Genomic DNA, 27,932 nt, shown 5'->3' with positions numbered 1-27,932 from the left:
GTATGGTTTATGCCTCTTCAGTCTTGTCCTTTGTACCAATGAATAATGCTGCTCCACATTTGGCTTAAATGGATTGTACATGAACTTGTTTAATCAGCAACCAGGTACTGGGAATTCCTAAACAGTGAAATACTAAACAAACCTGAATAAAACATTTAGTAGATAAACACACAAAGTACAGTTTGTAAAATGCCAATCATGTCCAAAAGAAAATATATCCACTAAAGGAGGATAAAGGGCACTAAGAAAATACCAACATGCCCCCTTGCCTTTGCACTGGAGGTTTCTTGTTTTGGCAACATGATTTATACCCATGGTTAACAGCTTGCAAAAAAGAATTGAACAATATATTTTGCTGGCAATGCTTGGAATTTGGATTAAAATACAAATATTCTGCAAAACATTTGCAATGCACACTGGACCTTCTGCATTTTGGTCACCAATGAACTGTTGTGGCTCTTGATAATCAACTTATATTTAGTAACTAGCATTTATCTGTGTCAAATTTTCCATGTGGGTATTTTTCATGTGAGCATTTATGACAGTGGGGTTTTTTCTGTGCGGAATTTTCATGTGGGCTTTCTTCATGTGCACATTTATCTGGTCACAAAAAGAAATCACACGTGCCAAATGACATGTCATTTGGTGGAATTTCATTTATTAATCCAGTATTTTCAAACATCAATATCACCCTTACTGCCATATACTCAACAGAGCTGACATACAATTTCTTTATCACAAAACCACAAGAAAAAGAACTACTTTTGTTTGAACAATAAAACAGCTTGTTAACTGTGTAATAACCAGAAGACGTAATTCTTAAGGCAGATGTTTTTATCACAGGAACCAATAGGTTTGGCATTTTTAATACTACTTTTCCATCATTCATATGCAGATAAAATGAACCAAATGAAAATATAACAGAAGAATCTCTACGCACATTTTTCCTTTCCACCTTCATGCTATATCGAGGTCTGACAATGATCCTCTGTCACATACCAAAGCATGTAACCACTTGTGCTTAATGTTCTATATTATACAAAGTTGCTGTTTGACTGAGAAGGGAAACTGTACCTACAAATAATTCTGTCATGTACAACACATGGTATGTCATAATTAAAATACAATGTACGTATGTTACAAATCGCTGTTACTGCTGCTGTTGTCATGTTTGGTGTTGTTTATTTGTGGTTTACTAAATGATGCTATCAGTACCTCAGACTATGTGATATCAAATATTAGGATGATTTATGATGATGGACTGGAAAAGATACAGAAGGGCATGGCTGTAGCCTCATCTAAGGTACTATCCCAGTATTCACCTGAAGGGACTGAGGAAAACCACTAAAAACCTCAGAAGAGTTTATTTCCAGGCAAAATCGGAACCTGGGACCTCTGAAATATGAAGCTGGAGTTCTAATCACTGTGCCACCAAATTTCCCTTGTTGTCACTGTTACCATCTACCACTTCTTACATACAGGCTCAGCCTGTGTTAGATTTGTCAGATGTAATCTCCGAGTTTCTAGCGCCAACATGTTTGTAGTTGTTGACTTACAAGCAACATCATCATACACACTTTCATATTCCTAGTTCCAGTAACACTGACAAACTTAAAGCTAAGTGTAAATGTGCATTTGGCTGACATGTTTTACATTCTTCAGTGAAATTGCATTCCGTTTGAAGACCTACTACCATACATAAATTCAGAACCCTATATTACACAACACTACTGTCATGCTCACCTTACAAATTCATGTGATTGGCATGAAGTTTTAGAAGAGCAACTCCACAATACAACTCCAGAACATAAGTCTTAAATTCATTATATTATATAAAATATAATAAATTTCTTTTGTAAGGGTGATGATATAATAGCAGCAGCACCACTGATCTCATGTTTTACAGAGGCAGAAACCTGACAGTAAGACATCAGACAGGAAAGCACATACCTGTCACAACACGGATGAACTTAAATTCAATAAACATGACAGAACACATTGCAACTACAGACCAGAACCTTGCAGGTAACATGAACCATGAACAAATCTTGGAAATTTCAAAATGAAATTATATTTATAATCATAGTGACAAACTCTATACTTCCTTAATGAAGGTTTGGATGACCTACAAATCAAAAGAATGCCCATTTTAAAACCTCCTATCAGACATATTAAATTAGAAAAGACAAATATGAACCTCCGATTTGTGGTGTCACTAGTACAAGTTGAGGAACAAGTTCTGGACACACCTGTTCATGCCACACACCATCTAGGCCAGGGATAGCTAAACTACATATTGATATAGCCAATTATGAACACCTATCCACCCCACGAAGACCAGCACAATTAAAGTCATCCAACTGCAGTCACGCTTATATTTCATCTACTGGTCGCTCCAGTCAAATTCCTGTCACATCAGATAACAGAAGACTTCTAGGTTTTTACCAGCTTTTTACTGCTTGTCTGCTTACGTGAAGTTGACAGTACAGATGAGGCAGACGAGACGTGTCGAGACTTCTTGTGTCCAGCTGTTGATTTATGCCTCTTCTTTTTCTTGCTGTGTGCACTGCTTGCTCTTACAGCTGGTATTTCTAGCTTATTGTCTTCAGTACTTGACTCAGAAGTTGAGCCTGTCAGGTCAACTAGGTTTCTGGCATTACTGTCATGGGTTGTCACCACAGATGCAACGGCATGACAGAATTTCCACTTAAGGCTTGGTTTCTTGCAGACTTTCCTCTGATGGGCATGGGGAGAGGGTTCAAATTTATGAGGTTTCTTTTGTTGATGCAAAGATTCAGTCTTACCAACAGTTTCACACATATATTCTGAGCTACTACTAGTCTTCCATTTCTGAAGCTTGCACTTCTGTCGCAACAGTTTCTTCACATCAGCAAGATTATTCTCCATATCTTCTCCAGGAGACGTGTCATTACTCGAGCCTTTATGTACTTTTCTAATGTCATCATGGTGCAGATGTTTCCTGAGGATGCAACGCAAATTGTACTTTTACTAACAGAAACCCAAATTAACAGAATCATGCAATTTCTTGATACACACACAATGTAAAATTGTAGCGAGAAAATTAAGACTTAGGAGGATGTTCAATTACAGTTTTTCTCTCACCTTTATCATCTAGGTCTGCACTATAACTATTAATAATACTAACACTGACATAACTTAGTATATTAATCAGATGTTCTGCCTAACTGTAAAATTCAAACATAATTCATTCTCAGGCTGATGCAAGCCTCGAGGTAAGACAATGAACTCTCATTCAGGGGGTCTCTGGTTCAATATTCAGTCGTGTGTGTGCTGCTTTTTCTGCTGCCAAGGATAACATTTTGGGAACAAAACACTAACTTATATTCTCAATGCAAAAACAACATATGTATCATTGCTCCCTTAACTAACAGACCGCATGGAACAGAGTCCTCCTTGAGAAGCTTTAGTTACCTCAGCCTGGCCAAGAAATTTTTCACTTTTATGGACTTCAAGTACTAATTATCGTGTTCACAAAAGCTGCAAATGGTCCCTAATCTGAGGCTCTGTGTAACATTTTGTGGCATGCTTGATTTTACAGTATGAAGTTGTCAGCCTGTTACCCAACTCTCAAGCTGGAGGACTACCCCTTGTAGGCTGTCCACGAATGCGTGTTCAATATATTTGCAGCTACCCTCCATATCTGAAAATAGTTTTCCTCCACCACAACCTGAGAACGTGCCATGCCGTGGTGAAAAGGGACTCAGTCAAAATAGTCCCTGCACTCACTACACACTTAAATATTTTAAATTTCCATATAAATTTATCACTGTTTAGTCACAAGTAAGCACAATTTCCGGTACTACTTCATTCTCCTCATAAACCGGTAAGAAACAATATAGTGGTCACTGCGGTCGACCCCTCCCATATGTTTAGCGTAATCCAACGCTATATTTAGTTTCCTTATGGGAGGTTTGTTAGGATATCCTGAAGGCACTTCTGCCCCCTGAACAAAGAGTACTGAGAATCATGACTGTGCTTCTGTCCCTCCAAGCTGAACAAGTTTTTCATTCTTTCTAAACGACTACACTTTCCCTTGCCTTATCTTCCCTCTTTTGTTCCTTTTTAGAGGCTCTAGCTTTTCTATAACTTGCACCGCGTAAATACTACTAGTGGTTTCAAACTTTGAACTTGCACTCCATACCTACTACTTGTCCGAATCTCTTTCACGATCGCATTCCTCTTGGTCTCTTCTCCTGCAGAAATATCTGAAACTGAGGCTCTGAGAAGTCTGCAGTCTTCTCCTTGTTTCTTGTTAGGCTTTCTGCTCCTTTCCACTGGGTCATGTTTTTGTTTCTGAAGATTGGAAAGTTTCCGTGAGCAGGCCTGCAAAGTTGACGCCTCACCTCCATGACCACTCCAATGCGTTGGAGCATTCGGTTCGTGACAGGTGCAAGGGATGCTCGTCCATATTTTTTTTCGCAGCAACGAGCTCTGCCTAGTCCATCTTATTTCGGTCCCCAGCTGCGGAATAGCCATCTTACATGCTCGGTTCACACTGCGAAATTAATTCCATTATTTAATGTCTAACAATACAGAGCATTATCAGTTAAGAAATATAGCACATCAGTTGTTATATAAATAAATTCTTTAAAAATACCTTAATACAACAATACAAGATTCTTTCTGAGTGTTTTTTTATTCATTCAATTCCTAAGCTGAGTTGCATTTGCATGAAATCCCAAAATGGACAGCTACCATAAATGTACTATTTATTTACACTGTAACCTCTGTACAAACAAATCCCAGCAACAGATTCTACACTGAAGAAAAGATTAACAAGAGCAGGAATGTGTACTTCAGTTTGGTGTAATATATTCCAAAATTATTCTTTACGATTTTGCATATCTCTTGGGTCTTGACATTCATTTATAGAAGATACAAACGTAATGTTGAAGAGTAAATCAAAAGTACAGATACCATACTGAACATTCATAAATTCTGATGCTATAGAATTTACACTGCACAGATATATTTAACAAAATAAACATCATACTTATACACGTACATACTGTACGTAGAATTCATAGACACTAATGAGACCTATTTTGTGTACAAGATACTTGTTCAATGAGCCATTTCTGAGAAAAATTATAAAAACTGATCCGAGCTTCAAGTGAAGAAAGAGTTACGTATATTGGCCGGCTAGGCTGCAGACAGTAATTAGTCTTATCACTTCCAACACCAAATTTCACAGAAATCTCGGTTCTGGAGACGACACTTATGAACGGGCATAGCACCTGATTCTGTGTTCATTTCATGTATGTAGTGCATTAAAAGCATCAAAGGACTCTCTGCTGACCTTGGTTCTAAGTGCAACTTTTTACTCTTGGTTAGGGTAAAGAATGCATGTATGAACTCTGAAATATGTGAATTACTCCACCGCTGTAACATTCTTTAACTTAATTTGCACAAAAAGACTCACATAAGGTAGTGGTCAACATACCCAACAGACATCTGGCTTGATCTGTGTCGAGTTTTCTCCATATGTTTTTGCTGAAGCCCTGAGGTGGCAGCACCATCAGCCTGCTTCTCATATGAATCTACACTTATCACTTGACCTTGTGCTGAAGTCACAATGAGTTCTGGAGGCATATCACTGCTGACTATGCACTTGTTTGTCGACACTGTTGAAAATATTGAAAACCCATATCTAGAATGACAACACTATTTTTTATTCTAACGAAGGGCAAGAAACCAGCATCTCATTACAGTTCTTAGTAAACATACAAAAAATGTTATATAAGAAAAGCTATTCTTCAGGGAATCAAAGGTTTATTTAAAATGTCAATCCACTTACCTCTTCCAGGAGAAATATCAGCTTTTCCACAACTCTGACTACGGTGGTGCCGATATGAGCTGTCATCTTCAGAATCTGTAGCTGGATCATTAAGATCACTACCAGGGTCTGTTCCCAAGTCAATTGTAGTCCTGTGTATCAGAAGAGTGGGCCGAGTTCGCTGGGGTGCAGGGCTCCAGTCTGAGGCAGCTGGAGCAACTGATGCATGTTCTGGCTAATGTGGTAGCAAAGATGAAAGTTCAGCTCACACACTACTACCATGTCATTTTCTAAGGATGTCAGATTGTGCCCAAGTACAGGTAGCCCTCGATTTGCGCCGATTCAGAATAACGCCGATTTTGAAACCAGCGAGTCAAAAAGTTAAAAAAATGTATTTTACTATTATTATGTTTTACTGATTCTAAATCGTAATTCTTACATCGCTGATTTTGAATAAAAATTATAAATACAGTCATCTCTGCAATTACGTATGTTTTGTTAATGCGAATTTGCTCCAATGAAATCGATGAATCGGTAAAAGCTGTTTGTGAAATGCAAACTTTTGCATATGTGAGTTTGCTCTTATGCAATTTCATTCCTGGCACTTTAAACTTTCAAAGGACTAATTTAATCTCTGCAGAGGTACCAGGGTTATTTTTACTACGCAATTTTCTATAGGTCGGCGTCATAACACATGCTTTTACACTACCTTGTTGTCTGGAGGTAAATCAGTTTTGTGATTCTCTCTTCTGGGTAAGACAGGGGATGAAGGTGGTACTCGTAATGGTAGACAGCATCCTTCTGTTCTTGGCACAATCCCCATACCTGCACCCTCTTCTTCTGACAAACTGCTGGTGTCACCCACATCACTGTGAAAACACTGGTTTTATTTTCAGTTAATCAAGCAAAGAAATATATTTAAATATACTGGAATTCCAAGGAGCTGCTAAAGACAAGAACTTGTTTAATGTTTCTTACAAACAACTGCTATAAAAGTTTTTATAAGCAAAACAACCACCATTTATAAATGTATATGAATTGGTGAAAACCAGTCGCCTCATCTACCAGGAACTGGCATCTGTAACCAGGTCACATTTTCTTTACACTGGAGGAAAAGCTCCACTGTTATATATTACACAAGTGAAGGAAGCCTTCCAGTGACATGCACTGCATTCGTATACTAGTGGCTCTATGGAAAGTTGATTAAACACAGTACTGCAATACTCTGAAAATGGTAAATGTTCTGTGCACAAGAAATTTTACATTATTAGTGTCAATATGCAGTAAAAAATTCTATCTATTTATACGAACGCTACAGAATTGATGTTACCAAAAAACAGCTAGGATTTTCAGTAACCAATTACAAATGCAAACTGAATACATCATCTTCATTTATACAGTAATACAGTTTACCTGGAATAGTCTGAGAGGTTGATATTTGTTGGGTCATCAGCACTGGACCCTTCTTGAACAAGTCTGTTAATAATCTTGCAACGAAGTCTCTCCTACAGACGCACGAATGTATGGCCTGCACATTACATATAACCAAACTTGATGCGTACACTTACATGTAATCAGATAATAAATTTGTTACGCTTAACACACACATTTATTGTGACAGTAAAAACACTACACTGATCAAGGAATTTCAGAAAAGCTGTAAAAATTAAGATACGAGGTTCTTATGGCAGGGAAGATGTCGACTGTGGCTCGGCAGGTTATGACACTGTGTCGTACTGTATTGAACCATGACCATACAAATTAATGGGCTGGCTATCAAATCAAATGCTCTGATTAAGAGGCATGTCGCTCCTCCAACATTTTATAACGAAGAAGAGACTGATTATATGTTTCAGCTACACTCCCATTTTCAGACTGATATTCTGGAAAATGTGTGAGACACACACGTGTGCACACCCTCACACGTGTGTAGTACATATGTGAGTGCAGAAAGGTTACAGAATTCAGTATTACTGATTAACATTTTCCACAGCCATATTTCTATAATGCATAAGGTTGACCAACTGCAGCTTTCCTTTTTATAACATTTAAAGTAATGTAATGCATGCATTTCATACTGGATTGCTGTCACTCACAACGCTATTATGAGAAAAATACCAATGCCTCCATCATTTATTGAACTTTCTTTCCTCTTAAGAATACTTAATTAAGCTATGCCATTTTTTACCACTTAAAGAGTACTACTTGTTCAGCAGATGCAGGTAGCCATCTGCAATACTACCATTTCCAGTAGCAGAAACAAGCATATGTAAGACACGACAAATTGTAAGTGTACAACCAAATGTGTTTACAGGATTTGGTTGTAAACACAAAATTTTTATGGTTAAGGAAAGTGGTAGTAGATAACTTTCTTACCATTGAGATGCATCCAGAAAGGAAGCACAAAAAATAAAGAGTAAGTCTGTGTAAAATAATTATAATCTCATACAAAATTACTGCAAAGTTAAGTGAATTTCCATTCACATTTGCCCTGTATTAATATAGCTATATGCAGTCAACTACAATTTAAAGTTTAGGGTGGAAATACAAACTGTATGCATGAAAAGATTCTGTTCTTACTTACTACACTTCCACGAAATTTGACACAAAAACTACCCAAACTTTCAACAAACATATGGATCAGAACTGCATTTCCGACAGGAGAAATTTACAGACCAACACCCCACCGATCATTCCCAAAATAACTGGGATGATGAAAAGGCACATTCTTCTGACTAAGTTCAGATGGAAGAGAAGGGTTCCATTTGAAGCCAAAGTTTATGCCAAAAATGTAAATTATATGTGGAAAATGCAATTTATATTTATTTATTATTCATCTCTACCTCAAAAATTAAATTCAATTTACTCTGTGTAGGAAGCTGTAACAATGGACACAAACTCAATCCTACCACTGAAAAGACAGTTCTTTCTCACCTTGCTTGGATCTTGATCGCAGAAGTCGAGCAGCGTCTCGCAGAAATGACGTCCCATCTGCTCATAGTCCTGCGTGGTAAAGTGCGTGCCGGCACGTCCCCCAAGAACTGAACCTCCAAATGAAGCCTCCATCGTGTAACTGTTTGCAACACCCATCATCCATACCACCACTCGGCCTGTACCTTCCTTACAACGCTGGATCCTGAATTTACAGCTCTCAAACGAGAACTAGAATCAAATGAAAGCAAACATCTTAAACTGGCAATGCTCATATTTTTAATGTGGCAACATATTACATAAAAGGTAAAAGAGTTTTCTTCACAATTTCAGAATTTAACAAGGGTGGACAAGTATGATTTGTATACAAATATATTCATAACGTACCCTACAGTACGAAATACATCTAAATACGTAATGAGGCTTCATGAAAAGAGTTGTATTTAGTTTGTATTCACCAACGTGATGGGAGGGCAATAAGATTAGCAGCTGCAACTATGTTTACGCATCAGTAACTGGAAGTGTGAAGAATTACTCTTGACCGCTTTCTACTTTTATCCATCTGTTTTGTCTGATGCTGGATTCTCTCTCTACTAAAACTACAGGGCATCAGCCACGGCCTTACTAAAAACATGTACATACCGTTAATAAAATAAAAAATTGCTCCTGTAGACTGCATAAACTACCAAGTTTGATACATTAGTATTAGTATTATAAACTAGCAGTTTATTTTCAGTCTTTAGCACAGTTCTTTGAAGAATTCCTCAGCTGAGGGTCTGTACGCCGTGGACTTCGGAGCAGCGAAACAACCCAGTTCAATTCCTACCTAGACACCATTATCATAGAAGAAAAACGATTCAGTACCTTGTCTGCAGCATTTTTGTGCAACATCAGTGGGAATACTTGCTCCTGCAGGCGACGATCTGCAGATCGCCGATTTTCACACCCATAAATGAAGATGTTGTGTTTGCGTGAATGGGCGTGCAGATCACAGTACATTTCAATTCCACAGTCTTCCATCAACCTGCGATAAAGTCTATGCTGAGACATGACAATATGTATAATATTAACCGACTGTAAGCGCGATCCACACAACATTTATTTATCGACACACAATCTTAAATTTGCTACATGTTTTGGCAGAGATATGCTAGCTTCAAGCCATAAATAACATTCAAACCATGTTCGTCACTGATGTTGGTTATTGTGTACTCTTATAGCAATTACAGTTGTCTCGCTAAAAGGAATCTATTACATGTCTCTAATGTAATATGTGCTGTCATTTTCTGTCAGTCTCGTTCTTATTCCAACAGTCTTCACCTACAGACATCATGTGACTCCTTTACTCCAAATTACATTTTCACAAGCCTCACAGGCAATGTGTGACAGCATACGCACGGGAACTTATTTATTCTTTATTTTCTTCTTGAAAATCAAAATGAATGAGGCTTACATTAACGTAAGTGCAGTATAATTAATTGCTGTGATAAATTAAATGCATATTTGGAAGCTGAAGCAATGCTTTGGGATGAGAAGCATAAAGCACCACTTTCAGCACACCTTTTCAAGAAAAGAAATAAAAAAAACTGTGTTTTAATGGGTGTGGAGCTTGGTCTCACTTTGAGGAAAAAACACAGATTGAGGATATCTGGGCATAAGGTATAGAGAATATTTAGACCTATCACAGGCAAACCAACAGAAAAGAGGAGAATATTATATACCAACCTTCAATATTTATTCTCATCACAGATTACTCTCAATGAAAGTGAACCAAGAAGGATAAGACAGATGAAGTACATTATATACATGAGGAAATAAATGCATACAACAGTTCAGTTCAAAAACACTGTCGTAAAAGACATCACAGTTGCAAAGAGATGAACAAGAGTGGACTCACATCAAGCATCGATGGCAGAATTTTGTGATTATGACCATAATGAGCAATGTGGAAGTTCTTGATCATGTGGGTAATGACTGACAGCTGCTCAACATTGATCTCTGCAATGCTGAAGATTTCAGTTTTCTTTGCGTAACAAATCGTAACTATAAATATTTAGACAAGCTTCCACTTCAAAGGGTTAGTAGATTTTTGCATCATACGATGAATTTAAAACAAACTAATTTTTAGGCATAAAGACAATCATAAACATACTAGGAGCAGTACATACACAACGAATAACAGATAATTAATTTGTGAAGCGGTGGGGTCTGATTAGTGTGCAGAACATGACAGGACATTAAAGAAGTGCTCACCATTTCCAACTGCTCAGTGAAATAAATATGCCAACAAGTTTTAAATATGGAAGGAACATACACACATCAAGAACAAACACCTTTAAAATATATCTATCAGTGAAATATAGCATAAAGTATCTTATCAATGAATACTGGAGTCTTTCTTACTGCAGCAATGCAGCTAACCACTCAGCACAATCTAGTGAACAGATAAGAAACGTAACAGCTTTGTAGCTACTCCCTCCCTTTGTATGCTTTCCAGAGACAATTTAACATTCACCTTCTTACAAAAATGAACATAGGATCTGGAGGTCTGTACTAAAATAGATCTCGAATTCTGTGGTTTAATTGCAGTTTTCTTTATACCTGCGAATCATGAGCTTTGTGTTCCAGATGGGCGGATATGTCTCCCTGATGACAGTGCGATACTGCCTGTTCAAGTCACGTCCCGTGAGAGAACAGCGGTTGTTGCCAACTATCACTCCATCGGGGTTCAACATTGGCACCAGCTTGAAGATGAACTTGCCTCGCAGCTCCTAACAGCAATGGAACATGATCTAGAGAACAGGTTGGAGAGAAGTCTCATAGCTACAGGCACTCAGTATTGTATACTTGAGTTTCAGTATTACTACATATCACTATGAGCTCAATACCCTTTGCAAAAGTCTAGTTCAGATTGAGTAGAATTTCGGGTTCTCACAGCAGCGAATAAGATGGCTGTCTGCTGAGTTGTAGCACAAAGTAGTCTGGCAGATGCTTAACCAATACACAGACTGAAGCATTTTATGACATTTGGTATCACAACTTCTTCCAAGAGTTTCCTTCCTTTCTGAACATGAACTGCAAGATGAACTTAAGATGTATTGCTTTCACCAATGCTTTATGTTGTCAAACAATCAACATGCCCAGTGTCACCGCATTATTCTAATGCCAGTCCTGTTCAAACAACGTTAGGTGGGTCCCTGTCACCATGGCATGGAACATCCTCCTCAGGTTGCAGATGGAGGTACAGCTTCCAGTTATGGAGGTTAGCTGTGAATACACTGAATAAGCAATCGCGGACAGTCGATATGGGGTGGTCCTCCAGCTTGGGGGTTGGGCGTAGGTCTAACAACCCTTCACCACAAAAATGCTTTATGTTACAAAAACAACGGCAAAGCCTCGGAATAGGATGGATTGTACAGATTTAGGACCCGGGTGATATTTAAAGGATCTGAGAATTGCACACTAGATTGCAACGCCTGCAAATAAATAGGTACAGGTATATTTGTTTAAGGTGTAAAAACCAGGAGAACTTTGAGGAATAAGAAAAGGGACAAACTCAGAGATCACATAGGGGAGTTGGAAACTAACAGCAAAAATAAAATCATCAGAGTAGTATAGAGAGGCATAAGCGAATGAAACAAGGGGTACAAACCTAGGACACATTTGATCAAGGACGAGAATGGGGATCTGCTCGCGGACTCACGCAAAATCGCAGACAGATGGGAAGATTACTTTAGTAAGTTACTAAACATGTAACGAGCCTCAAGTGCATAAAGCAGAGCCCTTCATCCCGGAACCGAGCCTTAATGAAGCTGAGATTGCCATTGGGAAATTAAAATGTTATTATAAATCTCGAGGCATCGACTCGAATCCATGCAGGTGGTAGGACACTGCACTCAAAGATACATAAGCCTAGAGTCTCGATTTGGAACCAGGAAGTACTACCACAACAGCGGGAAGAATCGAGTTTTGTCCCTATCTTTAAGATGGGGGACAAACCTGAGTGCAGTAACTTCCGAGGTATCTCTCTTTTGTCAACGTCATAGAACATGTCATCAGGAAGGTCAGAGGGAATCAGGAAGGGTTCAAATTGAATGGTCTGAAGCAGGTACTTGCCTATGATGATGACATCAATTTGCTGGGGGATGGTGTGGGCACCATAACCAAGAATGCAGAGAATCTCCTACAGGCTAGCAAAGAAATAGGCCTAGAAGTAAATACATGGGCTTAAAGCGGCAGAACATAATTATAAGTAACACATCATTTGAAAGTGTTTCAAAATTTAAGTATCTGGGAACAACAAATATGAAAGGCTTTTAGATTAACTCCTCTGATAGTATTACTATAGAGCAAGTTTAAACACTGCAACAAGAATTAATGAAACATATGAATATGAATCGGCTCACTCTAGCTTGTAAGCTGTCTCCTGTCAGGAAGTCCATGAAGCCCTTCATCATCCATGAAGCAGGAGTCTCGCCAGGGTGGACTCGGGCTGTCACTACTACTGCTTTCTTCTTCTGTGCAAAAACAAAGTGAAAATCACAACAGCCGCAATATACAATTTTGAACCTAGAGACAGAAGCCACAAATAAGAGATCCACACAAGTACCGCCTTATGGAATATATTGCTGTCATGTGGAAAATGATTACCTACTGTGGAAGAACTTTCAGCTTCCATCTTCAGAAATGAGGAGATGGGAAAAAGTTACAGATACATAATATACTTAACAGTGGTCAGACCTCACCTTATATTTTTAAATGGAGTCATTGATATCCAATAATTTCAAATGAAATCAGAAATAAAATTATGGGTGCTCAATTCATGTACGTGTACATATGTTTGTGTATAACCAACAACCTTTCTCACTAATAATTATTTATTTATTTATGACAAAAGTGTTACAGCCCATCGGACATCAGTGTCATTCACACAGTTGTTTACATCACTTCAACCGGCAGAGTAAAAGTGTTTGTCGACAACATTCATGTGTAAGCAGTTACATAAAATTAATCTTAAATGCCATGGTAATATCTATACAAACATTAAGGTATCTTCTGGCTAGGATAAAAAATGCTAAAAATAAGATAAGAATAAAGTATTTCTTTAGAAAGTGGTTGTCAATTTTTCACAGTCACTGGCAGGGGCACCTACACACTTGGAAAACCTGCCGTACGTTTAGTATACAGGGCACAATTTTGAGAGACAGTGCTACATTAAGTATGTATCTGTAACCATGAGAAAATGCTGAAATACAAGGTGATGCTGAATCACAAGCAGTATGATGAAAAAATGCCACTGACTAATGCTCCTAATAAATGCATCTACTGTTGTAGTCACTTCTCTTGCTCTACGAACACACATCACAGAGCACATACAAGACGATGTCTACCTTTAAAACTCATTAATCATCATACTATTTGACACAATATACAGTCTGAGTTACTGACAGCATTATTAAATAAACCACAAATAAATAAATGTATCGCAACATTCATAACGAGATTTCCTGACAGAAGTGAATGGGAAAACAGGTTCAAGCACGACAAAAATGGCAGAATAATCTGGCACACTGAGGGGTCAAAGACAAATAGGCACTAGAGAAAGGGTGTGTGGATATGGCACAAGGCAGAGGCTCGGCTTCTGCCCTGGACAACACATCACCGTATTCCAAGCAGAAGTGTACGTCATTAAGGCGTGTGTACTGCATCGGCTATAAAAACAGAACTGTAATGATAAACAGTCGTGTGATCATTACATAAAAAATGTGTGAAATGTAAAGAAAAATTACTTTAAAAAAACTGGATGTTTCTTTACTTTATAACACCCCACAAACTGCGCATGCTATACACCATGCAAAGGCAGGTTTGCGATGGAGGGTAACGTGAGAGAGGCGTGAAAGGAATCAGACATGAACTATTTGAGGTAGCATTCTGAAATTTTAATGGAAAATCCATGGGTGGTCTGACTTTCTGGCTGATATTTGAACCAGGTATCATACCAACATGAGGAAATTAATCTGGTACCCACTTGGTGACACTGGATGAGGGAAACATTCAAGCACTTGCTTCTTTCTGTTACCTTAGATTCATCTTGAAGTGACGGTGCTGTCACTGTAAGGTAGTACACATTGTTCCCTGCCAGCGAGCGACACAGAGGGCGAAGTTTACTGTATGTTGACTTCACTGGATGGTTCTACAAGCAAAAACACATACAACTAATGAAATAAGAACTTCCTTTTAAGATCAGTCATACTTATTACCCCAGCAAGAAGGAAAAGAAAAGAACAGAAATTTCCACACAATAGAAGTTTGAGTAACAAACATTTAGGCTTTGAATATTTCGGTTTCCTAGCAGGAAATTTCTTTAACACTTCACAATTCTCTGAGAGGACCCCACAACTGACAGTAGTAGCAATAGTAACTTGGCTAGCATCACACTACCCTCCCAGAGTAACACACACACACACACACAGACGTGGCACTGGGTAATACTCCACTCTATTGGAGTCTACATGAATCAAGACTGGGCTTGTGATACCTGGATCTTGCACCTGGGGGCAGTGAGAAGGGTGCATTTAACCTTCACTTCTTAGTTCTCCTAGGAGACACACATGTTGGAGTATGTGATGAGGACAATGGGACAGCACCACGATCGAAGGACAGATCCCTGCATGTGTGGCAAGCATTTCTAAAGCCAGAAAGGACCTCGAAATTACAAACTGAGTATAAACCTTGAATGAAAGAAGACACTGTCTCACAACCCCATCCAATAAGTTCTGGGGGCCTTTCCTGGAGGTAGAGTGCGGCCGGGAGCGTGATGCTAACCACTCACCCCCTTCTAGTGCCGAGGTTGAGAATGAGTAGGAGCTATACCATCTCTCACCCCCAAGCACCTACATGGCATACAGTGGGACAGCTTTACTTTTTTATATGTACATAAAAGGGGCTGGCAGGTAGAAAAATTATGCAAAGAAAGCACCGAGAGAGCAGATATGAGTGGTGGCATAAATGTGAAAGGACGAGAAAGCTTGGGAACCCATTTTGCACCCCCAGTTACTGCTTGGAAATTCCCACCTTGTCCAAAACAGAGAATTATATCAGAATTTGTTTATTACAGAATCACAGCCTATAATAACACTCTGCGTTATTACTGCCCACTACACATTCTTCTCTTTACTCAGTATCTGTTCCAACATCATACTGAGAAGACAAGAAATGTACCTGTAACTGTACAAGGTAATCCTGCAGATCAGTGTATGTGTATGGATAGCAGTGTGCCAGGTAGACCTGATCATCGTCATGCGGAAATTCAATATTGAAAGTCAGAGTGTAGCTAGGAAGTTGGTCCTCTTCACCAGGCCTACAAAACACAAACAATAATGCTAAATAACAGCACTAACAAAGGCGAAACCTCGTCTAAAACATTCTGTTAATATAAAATATGAGCACAGAGCATTTTAATTACAACTCAACTTAAATCTTCTCAGAATTGAGTTCCACCCCCTGAAGATACACCACAAAACACACTGGCAACAAGCCACAAATTCTTGTGCAGCTATTATATGTAAAACAAGGTTTTTTCCCTTCACTTACAAAATCAAAAGGCCTCTTAATAGTATTTGAGGTTTTCAAAGCAGTAAGTATGAAGATGGCCGTCTGCCAAATAGTAGCACCATGTAGTCTGATATAAGTTTACAAATGTTTCAGAGGTCCTTATTGCCTCCATCATCAAGGATGAGTCATTGCCCAGATCATTTGTAAACATCTATCAGACTACTGGCCACTAAGGGCTTCTTAGTGGCACAAAATTTCAAAACCATCAATGCAACACTGAGTCCTTGTTTCAACGCAGGTTGTGTAATAGCACAGGACCAATCACTTTAGGTTTCCAAAGCTACCAACATTCACTGTAGTTTTATGCGTATCAGGCAATGTCAATTAAATAACAATTATCCACGTTTCAGGGGAACTTTCTGGCACCTTCTTCAGGGCCAATGTGATGGGAAAGTAGTATCAGTGGGTTAATTCAAGAATATAAGACAGTCACAAATTCTGATTGGGACAAAATAACCCCAGTAACTTTGAACATGAGAAAAGGGGCAGCAAGTGCCTTCAAAACATCAGCAATTTTTACCACTCAACATGCAGCAATACCTAGAAAAGTCTAGTTCCTCTGTCTTGTTTCCCAGAGGACAATACAGATTTTTGAAGTGATAAATGTTAAAATTCTGCAAAAATGTTATAGTACCAAGGAAGAAGTTCAAGATTATAAATGTCTGGCAGCTAGTTACAAACAAGAGAGTGTTGTTTTAAGAGCATACATTATTTTTGTGACAAGTTTTGCCTTCAGGTTCTTGAGACTGTGACATAATTTTCATTAACTGATAAAAACTTCAATTAATCAGTCACAATATTAAGTCTGAAAGGACTAATTATCATAGCTGTAGAATTGTATCAGGTATTTAATTAAAGAAGAGTTAAAAATACAAAATCTATGAATCATTACTAAGAAAATCAAGTAACTCATTGAGATGTGAGGTTCTTACAGTGGTAAGATGCCATTTATGATGCAGTATAGCTTTGTAAGTGTTTAGCAATGTTTTAGATGGATGTATCACCTCTAAATTCGGGACCAACTTACTTAAACATGCTACCACAATGATAATTAATTCCTTTATGACAAAACAAGCATGAAGGCTAAAAGAATCATCTTCTTGCTTACAATGGTTCATTCCTATAGTATGTAATATTGTCGCCACATCTTCTCCAGCCAATGCCTTTTAACTGAGCATCTTTAGTTGAGTAAAGCAACGGTCGCATGCCAACACTATACAGACTCTCTGCTTTACACATGTTCACAAGAGAAAACCTGGAAACAAATTCCAAGATGAGCAACAGTTCTGCTGGCATTAACTTCTCTCCTGCTACAATTAAAACAACTATTTTTGTCTTGCAATAACAAAATATAAAAAGTACAACCACACAAATTATAAATGAAATATTAATTGGTTTGTAAATGATGATGATGTACCAACACAGGTTGTTGTTGCTGTTGGTCTGAAGAGGGGTGAGACAATGAACTTGGAGATAAAACTTCTAAACTGTGACATTATAGCAGCATATTAAAAGTACAGAGTGATCTGACAGCAACATTTGGGATCAAATTTAAAAACTATGGCATAGAAAGTGTAAAACTGATAAAATGTATTCCAGGCTGAAAAGCAGCCTAGCAGAGACAGTGAGGATAGAACTTCAAAATACTTTCACTAAAACTATGCATTAAAGGAGCCTCCAACTGATATCATGAAACAATCTGAACGAAGTGAGACAGAGATTTCTCTTCTCCAGTAAAAGTGAGGAATATTATGATTTAAAATACACGCAGTCAAAAAGAAATCTATTCTCCATTCACTCTAACTTCAAATCAGATACGAACAAAATATCACGATGATAGTGATGTCCTTCCACAGTAATCTGCCGTGACTGATGTATGGTTGATATGTGCTGCAAACTGTACAGTTACAGCAATCAGTATTATTTATTTTTTGTGTCTTGCAGATTGTTTACAATATAAATGTACCTTAAAATGGGACTATTTCATGGCTGAAATTTCTGCACTTTGACCAAGAACCAAGAGTTCTCTCTGTGAAGCATGTGGTTTTGTTTACATCCAGTGTGAAGTGAGAGTGAATAGCTATTTCTATGGTGAAGGGCACTGAAGTATTTTTTAATTCACAAACAAACAAGTGCACATGTTCTGTGAATATACAGACACATTTTATATGCACAGAAACTGACAGAAATATTCTTTAAGCAGTACAGTATTTCAGAAATGAGACAAACAAGATAGAAGTCAAAGATTGTGAGTTTTACTTCATTATCATCTTGACCAGTACTGATGAAATGTTCCCAAAACGTATGCCTCGCTGCAGTCCTTGACAAGCATTTGTTATTTTACAACTGTACACTCAAAGCGTTAATAATCAAGGCATAAGGCGCCTGATTTACAACACACAAAATATTTATGAAAATAAAAGAGCAATACAAGGCAAATCAGAACATTAATTCTTACCTATACAGCATGTGGCTCTTTGTATTCTCAACTCTGAAATAATACCACTGTATGTGCCTATTGGTGTACATGTCTGTGCGAAGGTACAGTTCATAGTAGCTTTCTGTTATCTTCACCACCTTGGCAAGATTCCCGGATTCAAAGCGAGACTCAAAACGTAGACCATCTACTCGATCACCACAGGGGCACGAATCCAGGAAGTATTTGCTACCTCCGACACTTGAGCGGCTAAACTTGAGAAACAAATACATGAAGTATAAGGATTTCGTACAAAATAATGTCTTTCTCTGAGAGAAACAGAAGTTACAGAATGGACAGAGTTTAAATTAAACCAAAAAATGTGAAAAGCCCAGCATGGAACTCACATAAGCAAACGTTACACACAACACAATATATTCCCTCAATGAACAGAAAAACATAACTCTAAGATGGACTTTATTGATAAAATAATATTCACCACACTGTAAAATATACCTAATACGAAAATGCATGTGAAGTGGTGGAAAAACTACATTGAAGTCAAAATATAGTAATAAATTTTGCCAAAATATGTTAATATGTGAAAGCACCACAATTTGAAATTTCATGTAAAGTTTTGCTCAAATTTCATATAAGTCAAAAAACTATGTGATCCCTTTAAATTTTTCATTTCACACAAAACAAAGTATAAATTCTCCAATATGGACTACAAATTTCTTCAGTAATTAGTAAATGAAACTGTTATAAATACATGAAAATATGATCAACCATTGTGGAGTTTTCTCGTGTTTATAGATGGACAGCGACAACTATCTAAAACTCGCAATGAAATCAAGAACATTTTTGAAAGCAGCAATACACATAATGTACTTTTAAAACATAGTAAGTACTCCATGGAGCCGAGTCCTTCCTGAGAAGCCAACAGTTAGTTGCTCAGTCACTCACAAAATTTCCAACATTTTATGGAATCTGAAAGTTGATTACCATGTTCACATGAGCACACCACTGGTTCCCGTCCTGAGCCAGAAAAGCCCAATCTAGTGAACTACCATTTGCTGAATTCTGGGGCAGTCTCATCAAAAAAAATCAAGAAGGTTCAAAATTTGCAGTGCTGAAGCAGCTCTCACTCTCAACCAATACATAATCTTAAAACTTACATAGCTCACAGCACTGATAGGGTAGTACTGGAAAACCACTTGGCCCGCCTCTTCTCCCACTGGCTTGGGTTGCATTTCACAACCAGTAGGTTGGTAATACTTTTCTGGTGCCAAAACTGGAGGATCTATATGTTGTACACGTTCTTCCAAAACCTGCAAATAAGGTATCTTACAGTGGGTTCAAACAATACTAGGTTATTGTACCACTTAAGAAATGTGCCATGAAGCTGTACGAGTAGAACTACAAGCTCCACGCATTCTTAATCTCAGAACAAGATAGAAACGAGCAGTCAACTTCATACCTTGGCTTCTTCGCTCTCACAGGACAAGCCTCTGGTACCAATTCTATAGCAGAATGGCTGAGCCTCGAATGGATGTGGTAATTATGAAAGAAATTCCTGCCTCTGCCAAAAACTGAACCCATTCAGCCCATAGCCTAGCAACTATACAGACTGAGCTCTACTGATGCGTAATCTTGCTGGAAAGCTAATAGAATTACACACGTTCTTCCTGTTAATACGCAAAACATATTCTGAAACGGGCTGTGAATGTAGGTCCAACTTCACAGTGTAACAATCAGCTAGATGAAAAACAAAGCATTAAGGCCTACTTCATTTCTCTGGCAAACATTTGTGCGAAAATGTGTGTTGTCGCCATACATTCAAAAACATGTTTCATGCAAAGTGTTATGGGCATATTCGATCCTTCCAACAACACAAAATTTCATGTGCATAACTAAAAATGCACGGATAAACTGAAACTAATTACCCCAGCATACAGGCAGCCCATGACCATGCAGTCAGTAAGATCAGCATTATACAAACACTCCAGCAGTCCTTCAACTCACAAGTTGCGTAATTACTATAGCGCTTCCAGACATAAGAGTGAAGCGCTGCGCTTGTGACCGTAGCGTTGCAATGTTTGCGACTTGTACACTTTTTCATTTGGCAGTTAAAAATACAGTTAGTCAACAAGAAGATCAATGGCACAACACTTCTTTCTTCACTAAAAGGCCACTGCATTATGTATATACTCAGCTAACAGAAAAATGGACAAATTAGCAAATATGTGTAACACTGTTGCCAACAGTAACAAGGCTCAACTACGTGCACCTTCTGTGACATCACTTGAGGCCACACACCTGACATTCTGCAGGCCACCGAGCTGCTCCCTGGGGACAACCTGATTCCTTGGGAGAAGCAAAAAGATCTCTTGGTTCCTTTAATTTTGCTACAGGTCTCAGCGTCCTACTGTCTGTATTAATCTCCACTTGGTTTGTCTTGAGGGTGTTCTGCAGGAAACTGCTCAAGTAACTACCTGTAGACATATTATTAAAAACAGCAACATATTACTGAATGTGCCCACAGCCCCCTATGAACTTCAGTAGTTTGCTGAAGGTGCAAATATAATGATTGTGTAATTACAGGAAAACAGGCCAAATCATAAATTTCACAATCTCAGCTAATGGTGCCTAACATTTTACAGTTATTACAGCTTACAAGATTGGTTTGACTGATTTATTGTGGAATTTCTACATCTTAATGTACATAAGGTATAATAATACAAAATTCACCATTCTACTTCTCAAAACTGAAATAAAAGAAAAGTGTTGTGAAGAAATTCAGTGGTCATACTGGACCAGTATGAACCATTCAATTTCTGTACTTCACACAACAAACACATAAACAAATAAACTAACTTAAAAACTCTGTAATGCAACTTATTTACAAATTAGTTACCATGAAATGTGAATAATAATTCTTTAATTTTTCCAGCATTCAATCAAAGACAATGGCAGTTTGCAATGTACAGTTTTCAAAAAACAATCTCAACTGAAATATGTATTTCTCAGTTTATTCTATAGTCATGCCTCAATTGCATCTTAAACAATGTCAACAGCCTAGAATGTAAGCGACTTCCTTCTCTGACAGCAATCACCATGCTCTGAACAGGCCAGTGTTTTCTCTAAAACCACAAAAATAAAGAAAAAATGAGGTAATATGAGGCTGGTTCAAGCAATAAGTTGCCCAACTTGTGAAAACAGACTATTTTATTTCACCAATCAAAACCAACTTCTCTCTGGTTACATGTCACTGACCCTCACTGTAACGTAAAATGTATTAAGGAGTAATTTTAGTCAACAATTTATTATGCAAAAATAACAAAATTTACCTTCCTTTAAAAAATTGTGTGTGTCAGTGGTTCGTTTGAAGTTACACGAATCTACTTCAGAAAGCTGCATTACCAACTCAATACTGTAACTGAGCTCACATCTGACCTTTAGCACACACGGGGAACAGAGCTGCTTGTAGTTCCTTCACCACTCCGCCTGTTTCCATCCCTGCCACAACTGCATGTCTGTCTGTCTGTCTGAATGACTGACTGGAGGATCAATTCAGCCCTCCACCCCTCTCCCTACACCAAGCAACACTACCAGACAACTTATAGATCAAACATCACCACAGAAGCACAGGGAATAATTGTAAAGAACTGAAGCAGAAGCAAGAAGAGAACTACAAGCGACTGGCTCAATTTATCATGTTTTATACAGACAAGGTTTTTCAATACAATTTACTGAAAATAGTGTAAACAATGAAAAAGAATACGCTTGTAAAGACACTGTCTTATATTCAACAAACAAATCACAACAAATGATTACTCAAAATTCATAAAAAAATCAAAACTGGTGACACATATGAATGATAATACTAAAATATGTCTTAACAAAATACATTTTAAAGTACTGGCCTGGGCTCTTCTGGTTCAAAATAGGGACCACAGGAGGGCTCTTATAAACAGTCTAAAGAACCTTTGAGTATCAATAACTTCTTTTATATATGCAAAATGGCTGCCTTGTACATTCTATTATTGATTTTCTCATCATCATCATCTCATGAGCCACAGGGATTAGGCCTTCTGACCTGTTCATATCTCTCAGTTAGTCAAATAGATCCTTAAATCTCCTCAGTGTCTGACTCCCCTCTCTTCTTCCTCTTTCCTAAAATGTTTAAACTTACCCGCAATTATTCCCGATATTCTGGACATTGGAATGGTTTTGGTAAGTAAAGAAGTGACACCAGAGCAGTCATAGAGCGTGCGGTATCAACGGCTGCAACTCACGCCATCATCACAAGAGATTTACCTATTGGGAACACAAAACCAACCACCAACTAATAAACTCATATCAGAAACCAATAAGACTGATTTGAAGCTTTCAGTGATTTGGTTTTCATGCTGATCCTGCTCATTGCTGATGTTTCACAGTACCATACTGCCTCCATCATCAGGGCTGATGTGAGGAAAGCTGGGAAGCAGCAGCATCATCACTTCACTTCGCTTCAGCCCTGATGGCAGAAGCATGTTATCTTTATCTCCATTCTACCCTATCCTTAACCTCTCTCTTGAACATTTTGTGTTTCTTATTTAAAGGATTCCTTGTAGTCACGGTGATCACAGTGGAGATATATTTACGCATTAGCTATAATGACCCTTCAAGCTCTTTCATCAGAATTAGTTAACCTCATTCACAGTTTAAGTTACGAATTTTGTTACCCTCATGGAAATAAACTCTACTGTTACTTATGCTACGAGTCTGAAGTGTCCTACCCACGTATGAATGAAGAGAATTTGTGTAAATCATTTCTTGAGTTCATTACCATTTGACCCACACGAAGTCCTTCAGTCAGGGTCTTACCACCTGTCATCCCCTGCTGGTGTCTCCTGGTACCACCAGCTTTCAAGAATTCCAAACAAGGTATTGATTTTATATATTGACCAACCCTCTTCCCAACCACCCCCTCTTTTGTTACAAGATTGTTAACCCTGAGTAGAATACTGAGTCCCTGTGCTGTAACTAGCAGGCACACAATCAATTCCTGAACAGTAACTTGCACGTGAAGAAGCAGCATAGTCTGCCACAGGAAATTTCACAAATCACTACATGACATATCTCAAGTCTTCATATTACTTATAAAATCAGAGCTTTCCACACTTTTTTTTTCTGAAGTTTTATAAGGTGTTATCCAGCTGAAGGCCATGACTATCTACAAACCAAACAAATGATTAAATTAATTAATTTTTCATAAATCATTTCTGTGGAGAGAAAAAGTGTGAAAGTCTATCACACTGTAAAATCAGATTATAACAACATTATTATATTCAGAAACTCCCCATATTTCTGGCACATCCAAACCTAGATCATATTAAATGGATCAAATCTCCCAAACACATCTGGAAATAAATGTAAAAAGTGTTTTCTTTGTGCAACAGAATGTCATTCAAAATGAAAGGACCAGTGATGAAAGGGGAAAAATGTATCCAAGCAGCACAGGTAATTGGTGGAACTATACATACGTAGTAAAACATTCAGACTTCCTTTTCAAAAAAAAACCCTTCCCAAAAAATGACAAAAAGTTTCAGCGGGAAAACCTGAAGGGGAGAGGACATGGCATAGAAGGGAGAATGTTACAAAATTAAACTAAAGGAAACATGATTTTAGGATGGGAACTGGATTAATTTTGGTCTAGTGATGGGCTGTTGTGAACATGGTAATGGACATCTGGCTTCCATAATATGTAAATAATTTTATCACCAGCTGAGCAACTATTAGCTTCCCAAGGACACTGCTTCACTACAAGGAATGATGGGCCACATATGGAAAAGCAGTGCATACTGACAACTGGTTCTTTCAAGCCTACCAAACATTCTGAATTGACAAAACATTTATAACACTAACTATCTAGATGGCTTACCGAACCCGAAGGTTCATCGCCGAATTAACCAAAGCCCCCCAATTTGTAACACTGCAGCTGGAAATTCATGTCAAAAGGTTACTCTGACAAACAAGTTCAAGCACTTCCAACATATTTGTTTGCAACAGTGGTTTCAATTAAACTCACATTTTCAAAAAATACTGATGGCACGAGCGTCCATCTACAGAGCTTTTGTTAACATTCCCATCACTATAAAATAAACTCCATGCAGCAGATTCCTTCTCAACAAACTGATAGGCACTCGCACGTTCAAAATGTTTCCTCTCCTCTTATGCAAAACCAAAGATTCATCCCTCTCAGATCCAAATATTCTCCTCAAGACCCTGTTTTCAAACAAAGTCTATGATCTTCACTTAAAGTGAGGGGTCAAGTTTCACATCCAAACCAAACACTTAGTAAAATTAAAGGTTTGTATATTTTAGTCTTTGTGTCTTTGAAGACAAAAGATTCGTAACTGCTGGCATAAAACAGCATGTGAAAAATAATCCTTGCAAATGCAACAACAATTCCTATTTGATGTTATTATTTTTAACATAATTAGTAATGGCAGTTGAAGAATTTGAGTAGGTGTTATAATATGAAACTGATGATTTCATTTCTGAAAATGGCTGTCTTCTGGGTTGTTGCACTATGTAGTCTGGTAAACAGCTACCAGACTACATGGCGCAATAACCATCTTCAGACTCACTGCCATGAAAACCTCAAATCCCATTATTTTATTACTACTATTCTGTCATGAAGGCATGAGTTAAACCATCGTCCAGCTATACCTTGATTTCTATGAAAACTAAGTTTTGTCAGTAATAATTCATGATTAATACACTCAAATGTTTTAATAAAATCACACGATATTCTGTCAACATGCAATTTGTTAAATTTCATGTGAAAAATTCAACAGGGATTTATCTATTGTGAGATTTTTTCTAAATCCAAGCTGTTCATCTGCAAAGATGTTGTTCAAGTTTAAGAAATGACTTACTCTTTTAAACATGACTTACTGAAATATTTTGGAGAATGCTATTAGTAATTAAATTGATCTGTGATTGGAAATTCAAGTTTTACCCCTTTTTCATACAGAGGTCTCACTTTTGAATGCTTAATGATTCAGATGACACCAAGCAATGGATAACGAGTCTTCATTTCTTTTCTTGTCTCCTAACCTAACCTAACCTAACCTAACATACACATTTTATTACTACTGCATTGATGAAAGTATATAACAGCAACCACATTAGCCAATGAACTGTTGTCATTCCATTACCAAGTTTATGACATTCCATTACCATACAAACTGAAGTTATGAAATGTGTATACAATTTCTAGCACTGAAAATTACTATTTGCTCAAAAGAAATACATGTATCTTTGTAATGAAATGACACAGTGCATCCACTTATCTGGTATCAGAAATGAAATAACATGCATAAAACCTGTTAAACTACATTGAGTTAAGTGGTATATTTGGTTTTAGAGTGAAAATCATGTAGATGGCTTTATAACAATTTTACAGCTATTTAAAAAGAAGTTGCCTTATCAAGATTTTTATTTTTTATATAATTTTTATACTGCTGGAATTTTTCTCACATAAAACTGACCATCAGACTCAGAAACGGAATACTTTAGTTATCCATGTGCTGTAACTGGAAAGATCAATTTTTTTGTACAGGAATAAGTTCTTATGGAAATCTCAATTTTTATAAATGTATGTGTGCTTGCACACATGCACACAGGAATATCTCCACGCCACTAAACTGATTGTACCAAAAATATGAACATGAATTGCCATTTACACTGATACATTACAAACTTATTTTAAATTCTTACAAGAAAATTTCTAAAAGTTGGGTAATTACACATGGTAGCAACAGACTATAACATTTTTGTATATAGTGCCCTAAATGTATGCATTTTATTGCTTACTTAACCTCTTAGATTAAAAACAGTTAATGATTTCAAACCGATTAAACATGTGTTAGAAATATTAGTAAGAAAAATAGGAGGGGAAGATCACTACCAATTTTATAATACTGATTCTCATTTGTCTCTATGAAAAAAAACGTTTTGCTCTTGTAAGAAGACAAGCGGGGTCCGCAGTGGCTGCGTGGTCTGAGACATGGGCCTTCTGCCTCTTGGTCGCTGGGACCGTGAGTTTGAATCTCACTCAAGCCATGGATGTTTGTCTACGTTTTTCTGTGTTGTGCTGTCCTGTGTACAGGTAGAGGCCTTGCGATGGGCTGATCCCTCATCCAAGGAGTCCTACAGAATGTCTATAGATCAAGCCAACGAAAAGTTGGGACCCGCAGTGCTCAGGCACTTCAAGAACGGGTAGTTCCCAGTATCACAATAAGAAGTCAAGCTAAATCATTCATTCAATATGTATGAGGGCAAATAGCTTGTCCAAATGATGTCACTCCATTACCAATTACTCTTTTACATACAACTGTAGTGATATTCAAAATAAATTTTGAAAGTTAACAAAATAAAGTTAAGATGGTATTGACAGAAGTCTAAAAACCTTTGTTCATGAGCTTTTTTTAATGGACCATAATCATAAAACAATAACAGTAATACAAACTCAAAACAGTAAACTGTAGAAACATTGTATATAAACGTAGAAACTGAACGTTTCTGTAACGTGAAGCATTATGAAAACATACGTTAACGACGAACACATCATTTAAACTGAAGATCCTGCACATCGTAATGCTATTTCAAATTACGACAAACGTCAACAACCTCCTGAATATTCATGTCTCCTTGTAATAAACATGACATAGAGCAAAAACATCCAAGCCTAACGTTACAGAACACCGTCTACGCACGTGTAAATTAAAACAACTACCTTACCTTTCCAATATCCACGCCAAAATATATTAAAAACAAAATGTAATACTAGGAACACTAGCAACAAACACTAATCAACCTATTCAGAAGAAAAAAAGACAACCTACCCCCCCCCCCCCCCAACTCCCAACCATAGTAAATGTTGGTAAAATAGAATTTAATCTTTGTGAAACAAGTGTAACGGATTTTTAAGTGTAACTTGAGTGAAAGCGTAAATTAAATGTCTCAACCTTTTTTTATCGGAATGTTATTGTTACGCATATGTCAGATATTAGTTTACTGCGAATATATTTTGCTTTTTATTATTGTGTTTTTTCCTCTTGTTTCAATGGAAAGCATACAAGAATATCTATTTAATAT

At 37.5% G+C, this 27,932-nt stretch overlaps 1 protein-coding gene across 8 annotated transcripts; it reads right to left on the bottom strand.

Moving 5' to 3' along the window:
* Nucleotides 1-139: 139 nt before the first annotated feature.
* Nucleotides 140-27,884, bottom strand: LOC110826576 (cytosolic carboxypeptidase 2). 8 transcript variants are annotated; one of them, XM_022057329.2, is made up of 20 exons: nucleotides 27,386-27,540; nucleotides 24,856-25,052; nucleotides 22,975-23,099; nucleotides 22,236-22,387; nucleotides 21,099-21,274; nucleotides 19,958-20,110; nucleotides 18,822-19,054; nucleotides 17,472-17,618; nucleotides 15,971-16,109; nucleotides 14,829-14,942; nucleotides 13,156-13,266; nucleotides 11,351-11,520; nucleotides 9,614-9,785; nucleotides 8,753-8,980; nucleotides 7,232-7,323; nucleotides 6,528-6,687; nucleotides 5,840-6,053; nucleotides 5,486-5,666; nucleotides 4,184-4,537; nucleotides 140-2,980 (listed from the first exon to the last, which is right to left on the bottom strand). In XM_022057329.2, exons 4-20 carry the CDS (start codon nucleotides 22,294-22,296, stop codon nucleotides 2,434-2,436), a joined length of 3,252 nt encoding a protein of 1,083 aa, XP_021913021.2. In that variant the 5' UTR covers nucleotides 22,297-22,387; nucleotides 22,975-23,099; nucleotides 24,856-25,052; nucleotides 27,386-27,540; the 3' UTR covers nucleotides 140-2,433. The 8 variants fall into 8 exon arrangements, with proteins under 8 accessions (XP_021913021.2, XP_021913023.2, XP_021913022.2 ...); XM_022057331.2 differs by lacking the exons at nucleotides 24,856-25,052; nucleotides 27,386-27,540 and adding an exon at nucleotides 27,803-27,884; XM_022057330.2 differs by lacking the exon at nucleotides 27,386-27,540 and having other exon boundaries at nucleotides 22,236-22,372; nucleotides 24,856-27,358.
* Between the last annotated feature and the right edge of the window lie 48 nt (nucleotides 27,885-27,932).

Source organism: Zootermopsis nevadensis, unplaced genomic scaffold, assembly GCF_977971745.1.
Source record: "Zootermopsis nevadensis isolate Lab colony 2312 unplaced genomic scaffold, Znev_1.0 Znev_ptg000061l, whole genome shotgun sequence".
Taxonomy (NCBI): Eukaryota; Metazoa; Arthropoda; class Insecta; order Blattodea; family Termopsidae; genus Zootermopsis; species Zootermopsis nevadensis.
Note: the sequence above shows the minus strand (reverse complement) of the source record. Positions and strands in the feature narration are given on the sequence as shown.

Coding starts and splice junctions, on each gene's coding strand:
- LOC110826576 (XM_022057331.2), bottom strand. CDS start 22,296: ATGGAAACAGGCGGAGTGGTGAAGGAACTACAAGCAGCTCTGTTCCCC. Junction 14,943..15,970: donor ATTACCTTGTACAGTTACAG/GTACATTTCTTG, acceptor TTTTGCTTGTAG/AACCATCCAGTGAAGTCAAC. Junction 2,981..4,183: donor GAGATTCGGACAAGTAGTAG/GTATGGAGTGCA, acceptor TTGCATCCTCAG/GAAACATCTGCACCATGATG.